The 7,529-nt window shown below is 30.6% G+C and overlaps 2 protein-coding genes across 4 annotated transcripts; one reads left to right on the top strand and one right to left on the bottom strand.

The window, feature by feature from the left end:
* Nucleotides 1–2,285: 2,285 nt before the first annotated feature.
* Nucleotides 2,286–5,880, bottom strand: LOC126833611 (probable tRNA (guanine(26)-N(2))-dimethyltransferase). 3 transcript variants are annotated; one of them, XM_050565041.1, is made up of 10 exons: nucleotides 5,711–5,880; nucleotides 5,456–5,612; nucleotides 5,125–5,260; nucleotides 4,825–5,012; nucleotides 4,390–4,621; nucleotides 4,171–4,319; nucleotides 3,592–3,745; nucleotides 3,264–3,490; nucleotides 2,482–2,784; nucleotides 2,286–2,399 (listed from the first exon to the last, which is right to left on the bottom strand). In XM_050565041.1, the coding sequence occupies exons 2-10, from the start codon at nucleotides 5,566–5,568 to the stop codon at nucleotides 2,348–2,350; spliced, it is 1,554 nt and encodes a 517-aa protein (XP_050420998.1). In that variant the 5' UTR covers nucleotides 5,569–5,612; nucleotides 5,711–5,880; the 3' UTR covers nucleotides 2,286–2,347. The 3 variants fall into 3 exon arrangements, with proteins under 3 accessions (XP_050420998.1, XP_050421000.1, XP_050420999.1); XM_050565043.1 differs by having other exon boundaries at nucleotides 5,456–5,584; XM_050565042.1 differs by having other exon boundaries at nucleotides 5,715–5,880.
* A 131-nt stretch (nucleotides 5,881–6,011) lies between these two features.
* On the top strand, nucleotides 6,012–7,462 carry LOC126833612 (mitochondrial import inner membrane translocase subunit TIM50-B-like). The gene has a single exon (XM_050565045.1). It carries the CDS (start codon nucleotides 6,230–6,232, stop codon nucleotides 7,337–7,339), a length of 1,110 nt encoding a protein of 369 aa, XP_050421002.1. The 5' UTR covers nucleotides 6,012–6,229; the 3' UTR covers nucleotides 7,340–7,462.
* Nucleotides 7,463–7,529: the final 67 nt, after the last annotated feature.

Here is a 7,529-nt window from a genome sequence, read left to right as displayed (position 1 = left end):
TATATTTTTCTACCCTACTATTCTGCCTACTATAGTACTATACTAACTAAGCACAGTTTATTATGGTGTTGAATAATTTTTACATAGGTATTGTATTATGACTTCCCCATTCGTTCAGTCTAAAATATGTTAAACAGATTATTTTCAAATTGTAACGGACCTACTTGTCTAGCTGTCTAGACTAGGCAAAGTGGCCGTCGATAAGGCTAAAATAGACGGATCCCCACGGGAAAACGGTTGGCTAGGCCGTTGTCTACGTCTAATTGGCCTTAAAGTCTCCCTTATTAACTTAATATATCGCCCGAGGAGCTAGAACGGGCGGTCACACTGTTAAATAATCTAACTCTCAGCTGCAGGCTACAAGATGTTTTATACTAAATTAGGGTTTCTAAATAAAATACAAAATTATACAATATATATATATATATATATATACACTCTGACCTGGGTTGGACGATGAAATGGTTGGTCAAAGCGGAGTTGAAACGGACGCACACAAAAGATAGTCGGATGGGCGGCTTGTAGTAAAACGGCAAAAATATAGAGCGCAAGGTCGAGGATATTGGCGGTCCGTGATGGTAAAGTCAACTGGTTAATTAGATGATACGCGACGTGCATTGTCCTGTGTGTGCGACCGTTCCCCTACCTATAGTCGGGGGTGCTGTGTCAGTAGGTTTGGAACGCGAAGTAACGGTCAGGTGAAATATGATCGTTACAAAATAAAAATAAAATTTAACTAGAAAATATATGTTATGAATCGACGCAGATTTGCCACGGTCATGTGCGACCGTGAATTTCTTTATAATATGTGTTGGTAAAAACGATACAAAATTTAAATTTTCAATTAAGATCCTGTTTTGTTTATTGTTGATTTTAAAAACTGCTCGAGTTGTTGTTGTAAATTATGTTGTGCGTTCATTTTCTAAAAAAATAATCTTATGTACACCTTGTTATGTATTCTCGCGTAATTAATCATCAGACTTTGTTTTGTTTTAACTTTTTAAACGAAAACAAAAAAAAACCCGTCGGTGCTCTCTAGCTGTCCAATTAATGCCCAAGTTGAGAAAAGATTAATTATAACTCTCATTTTCTGTTTTTTTTTTTTTTAAGTACAAAAATTCTTATTATACTTACCTACCTACCTTTTCTTCGAGTCCTTTCACCGCTATTGTTGTTTGGTCCTTATTCTACCTACTCATTTTTTACTTTCAAGTATAATAACACGCTGTACCATGAGCACTATGACGGTGTACTTAAGTAATATTATATCACACACATATTTATGTATGTATGTAAGGTAGCGCAATACACTGGAGACACAAAATAATAATATAATCAAAAACGTACTTAGCAACGAAACTAAAAAATTACCCAAACACAATATTTTCGTTTTTTAGGGTCGGAATCATTATCATTTGTATTTTGTTAATGTTCACTGTGGCGAACGGTACCACAAAAAAAGACCTTTGCTATTGTTACTTATTTAAAATTCACACTGTTAACAAACAGGACTGGAAAGGGAACCGACTGTGAGCCAAAGTCCGAGTTTTTAATTATTTTTACAATATCAAAAGATACACCTTATTAATAATAATATTATAGATTACCATCACAAGGCTGATATTATTAGTTTATTATATATTTTTTTCTATTGAAGGAAAGACATTTAATCATAAAATGTCACTTTCTGGTAATCATTTTTTTTTTTTTTTTTACATAAATTATCGTTTACTTTTTAGAATTTTAACAATAAAATATGTTAATTGTTAATTCAATAAGGGTTTATCTTCTCTTAATAAACTCTTATCGTAGGCCCTATTAAACATCTAAAGTTTTTTTTAAGTTCTATAAATAGGAAAATCTAATTTCGTTTATTATATTTAGTGTCCGTGTGTTGAACACTTAAAAGCTAAAATTAAAGTATAAGTATTAGCATTGGGACAGAAAAAAATAGACGATATTATTTTAAAATCTTGAAAAATGCAATATTAATAACAAAAAATTTCAAATAAAAATATAGTAAGATCGATTTTTTTTTAACAATGCTGAACTAAAATAAATGAAATTTAAGTTCTTAACATTTTTCTTATTTTGTAGACTTATTTAGGTTTTTTTTCAGAAAACATTTTGAATTTAAACACAAATTTATAAGCTGTATTTAAAATGAGTAATTTTTATAGGTATAGCTAAAATAGCAAATTTTGTTACACTTAAAATTGCTGTGTCCCCTTTAACGAGTTTGATGTGACATATTATAACAGCTTCTAGTAATGAAAATTTCCAAATTTGTTTTACTCATTTATTTAAAAAAGTCATACAATACAACAAGGTAACCCATAATACCAATTTAAGTTGATACTTCAGTTTCCATTTTAGACCCAGCTTCTGTAGTTTTTTGCCTAAAAAAAAATTAGTCTTAGAACATGAAATAAATAAAATAGAATACACTATTTAATTAATAAAAATTAATAATATACATACTTCGAATTTCCTTTAGTTCCTGGTCCCCAATAAGGTGCAGGATTTTGTTGATACCTGACTAAACCCTGCAATGACTTAGGCACTATATTGTAATTCCGATCAAAAACAATTTCCGCTGTAGGTTCTTTTTCCAAGATTATCCTGGCTGCAACGGAATCCTGCAACCTTTTTTCAGAAACTGGATGTGTTTTCACCCAAGTCCTTACTACGTCCCACACAACGGTCTGAGGAGCATCGGTCTTGACACTATTCGGTGCACAATGGGACGATGAAACTCGGTAGCCGGCATTTACTAAAGCTGAACTGAAAACAGAAATTTATCGACAAACTCACTTAATAAAATAAATATACTTTTTTTTATTGTATTAAACGTAAGTCAGAGTTGTATTTTATTAGTGACAGATTTGAATTCCAAAAATAATTAAACTTGGCATTTAGTCACCGCCGATCGAGCAAGTTTTTCCCTTATGTCAAAATTACAATTTATCAAGACAAAGTTTTTTTTATTTACTACAAAAAATCATTATTAAATATCAATTACATTGAATTTTTTTTTTTCTAATGAAAAATAAAATATTAATTGTACTCATCTCATTTATGAACTGTGATGAAAACATTTGTTTTTAGTGTCCAAATTCTAAAAAAGAGTTTTATCAATTTTAAAAATGTCCTTCTATATGTTCCACTCAATTTAAATATATTTTAAGACGGCGGCAACATTAAAAATGTCTAAATCAACCCATGGTCAAAACTCGATTAAAAACGTAAAACCATATACATACAAAAAATATCTCAAAGGCATTGCTTCACAATGAACAGTGTTGGTCAATGATGGAACCGTGTAGTACAACGGTATATCGAGCAATTCTTCTTGCATCATGGTTAACATTCCCCTCAGTCGTTTGACAGTGGTAAACTTTTTATCGGCCTTTTCGTCTCTTATGAGATTACATAGTTTATTGAGAAACTCAATGTTATACAATGGTCCATTCCAGATAGGTCCTCCAACCTAATAAAAACAAAAACAATTAAGTTACAAATTAATAACGTACCAAATAGTCCGTTCGGATATTATTAATAATAATAATAATTTTTTGCTTTAGTAATTACCAGATGTGGGAATCCACAGTGTTCGCATTTTTTATTAACAGGTGGTCCAGAATTAAGAGTAAATTTTGTATTTTTAGTATCGGATTTAGCTGAACCCAACGGCAGCAGAGTGGTCATATTACAACCTCGACATTTGTAGACAGATGAAATTTTGCTGAGAAAAACAAACAACAACAATCAATAACTACATTATTAGCGTGAATATTAAAAAAATAACATTAAATGGTATTATTAGGATGTCCTCTGCACATAATCCCCATAATACAATGTTACAACATAGTTAGTATAGTTAATATAATAGTATTTAATAATCAAATTGCAGACACAGCAGGAGAACGCGATACGAGCAACATCGAACCACAGCCCTGAAGATGGAACGTGCAAGTATACCGAAACGTTGGCAAACTAGTCAAGACATTCAAGTGGGAGTAACCTCAAGTCATGTAAATAGTGTAAATATAATACCCAACTCAAGTTTCAATAATTTTTTATAAATTATAAATTATTTTTTTAAGATTTATTATAATAATCGTTTATACAAACTTAATACATTTTTGAGTCATATGTGTGATAGATTACCTAGACATAGTTTTGCACATAAAAGGACTTGTCCGTATGACTACGAAAACTCTTATATAAAAATCAGCACTTATTGATAATAATGGTTCCATGTAACGACCATATTTCGTACAAACATTTGTAATCGTATGTAAAACTATTCGAAGAGCCTGAAAAATTGAACTATACATTAGAACTTAAAAATTAATAGTTTTTAAACCTAAAAGTAAATAATCTTACCATTTCGTGACAAGCGGGTGACCGTAAAGATATTGAACCGTACTTGGCGTAACACGATTCTGGTGTGTTGCCGGCTAAAACAGCCATGTCTGTGCACGTAACTAATAATAAACCATTATCGGCTAGACAAGAAATAGCCGAATCCAAAAGGTTCGTAGGGCATCCATATGGATCCAAATCAACAACATCAAATTTTGTTTCCGATTCAAATTGTCTTTTTCTCATAACATGCCTGATTAAAAGTTGTACAAAATTATTATTATATTACGTTTAAAATTTCAACACCTTCACTAAAAACTGAATTCAGTATCCAAAAAACATTTCTTTTATTGTACGTTAACAATGAAAACAATGATTTTTTTTTCTTTCAGGAATACGATTGTAATTTATTTTCATACATTTTTCACATTTATTAAGTTTAGTTACAATACATACGCTGCATCATACTGAGTTGATGTTACTAAATGTTGAACATTATTTTCATCGATATTTTTATTCATAATGTCTACAGCTGTTTTTGATATATCATTAGCGTAAATTTGTTTAATTCCAGGTACTTCAAGTGCGTATCTTATCGCTCGTAAGCCTGTGGCAGCCATGGCTTCTAGAATTTCTAAACCCGCCTAAAAATTAGCATACTTTACATTCAAGTATAGATTTGGATTTAGAGCTTTTTTATTAAAAAAAAAAATCAATACTTTGTTTATATTATAAAAATGCATATTGAAGACATACCTCGATTTGAGTTCCTATTTCTAAAGTTATAGGTTCATTTTGTGATATGTTATTTTCATTAAACGACCTGTGCCTTTTTCTGCTTTTCTGTTTTTCTCCATATCTAATTTCAGAAAAAACAGATAGAACAGCAATACTGGAAAAAAATCAACGTACACAGTTATTCTACAAGTATAATAATTTTTGGTTGGTTACTTAGGTAGGTAACATAGGTAGTACAAAATAATTTGGATTATACTTAAGTATTATATTATAACTTATTTAACATATTCTATAGTTAACACCCAATACATTTAAATATATAAAGTAATTTTATAAATTGTATTTTTACCTTAAATCTCGATTAAATTCTTGTACTGGATTATAGAACACTTTGCTAGTATTCGGCACACGTATTTTTGCTTTACCTTCACGTATTTCAGTGAAATCTGACGTAGACTCCATATCGAGACGACAACGTCTTAAATTATTATAATACAACCTGTTATCTATTGGTTATCAAAAAACAAGTTTTTTAAATTTAAACATAAATTAAACAAATAAAATAGGTAACTCAGGAAGGTATATACTATTATTTGTTACTTACTTACTAAACTAAAGACCAAAAAAATTGTATTTTATTCTAAATAATTGTAGTTAATTTTCATTTTGAATAAATTTTTACTGAAACAACAAATTTAAATCTTTGAATTATGGTTGTTTTTAAATTTCTACTTTCAAGTTTCAACTCCAACAACAATAATAATTGGTATCGTATCATGAATCCTGATTAGACCATAACAGTATGAAGTTCGATACGAACTAAGTGCCCAAGTCCTAGCACTGTGATATTAGTGGAAGATAATATATTGAGGTTAAGTTCACCGGTTTTTATAATATTATCTTAAGCTGTAAACGGTAAACCTTATCTCTATGCACGGACAAGAACACTAATGGAAATTGTAATGTTTTAATTGTCATTAACAAAATATCGACATTACATTCATAGTACACTGCGCAATAAATTATATTTATTTATTTTTTCATTTAAAGTAAAGTTGTTTAAATATACATCTTATTAAAGTTTGATAATGTTCCCTGGCTTACGTACCGTCTCACGTTAAGTATGGCTCAGTTTTTACACCGCGGAGCTAGACTGTGCAGTCCGATACTGTGGAAGTCGTTGTGTTCTAAATGTGAGCTTAACGCTTTCAAGAAGTCGCCTCGATTGCAGCCAACGATCACATCAACTTTCAAATTATACAGTGTTCAAACGGAAAACAAAATTATTCACACTTCAGATTCAGTGAAGCAACCTGATCCAATCGATTTGTTCGGTGAAAACAAAGATGAAAGACAAAAGGAAAAGGAAAAAGCTATAAAAAATTTAAAGATTGGTTTTTTTGTTATTGGCGCATCAATGGTTTTGATACTTGGTTCCGGCTTGTACGTTCTAGTGTCCGAGGACGATAGTAACAAAACGGATGAAGATGATCATAGTATTTATCCTGTAAAATTGTATAAACGCGGACGTTTAGCTATTAGTAACTTTTTCGAATCGATGAGAGCACCTTCTTACGAAAAATTGCTTCCAGATCCCTTGGCTTTTCCATATATTCAACCACCTTACACTTTACTCATCGAAATGAATGATTTATTAATTCATCCAGAATGGACATACTCGACTGGTTGGAGGTTCAAAAAGAGACCTAATGTCGACTATTTTCTAGATCAAGTAGGTCAGAATTATGAAGTAGTTGTGTTTACGTCTTCTAATGGTTATAATGTGTATCCCATTTTGGATAATTTAGACAAGAATGGAGTGATAATGTATAGACTTGTTAAAAACGCAACAGACTATATAGAAGGACATCATGTAAAAAATTTAGAGCGCATTAATCGTGACCTTTCTAAGGTAATTATGGTTGATTGTGATGAAAAATCTGTAAAACTACAAAGGAACAATGCATTAGTCATTCCAAAATGGACAGGTGATGACAACGATCACCAACTTGTTCAGCTGGCAGAATTTTTGAACGTGATATCAGCTAGTGAAGTAATCGATGTGCGGGAAGTTTTGTCATATTATAAACAGTTTGAAAATCCACTAGAAACTTTTAAAGAAAATCAAAGGAAACTTTTGGAACTACAAGAAGAGCAAAAACAGCTGTCTGAAAAATTGCCAGTTAAAAAAACCAGTGACAGATTAAAACAACAATTTTTATATGGAAAATAGAAATTCTTATGAATAGTGTAATTAATTTTTTTTATTACTAAAGGGCAATTGTTTGCTTTTTTAATTATTTCAAAACTAATTATCTTTTTCTGTACGAATAAAAGGTTTTGATTCTATTGTGTATTTATTTTGTACTGTCATTGTATTTAAGTGCCCGATTGATCCATTTGTTATATATTATAGGTAATAG

Source organism: Adelges cooleyi, unplaced genomic scaffold (genome assembly GCF_023614345.1).
Source record: "Adelges cooleyi isolate 19-005CV unplaced genomic scaffold, UGA_ACOO_1.1 ACOO_flye_CR_arks_rails_tigmint_CR_PRNA_2, whole genome shotgun sequence".
Lineage (NCBI taxonomy): Eukaryota > Metazoa > Arthropoda > Insecta > Hemiptera > Adelgidae > Adelges > Adelges cooleyi.
The sequence above is the reverse complement of the archived record's forward strand: the minus strand, read 5'-3'. Positions and strand labels throughout refer to the sequence as shown.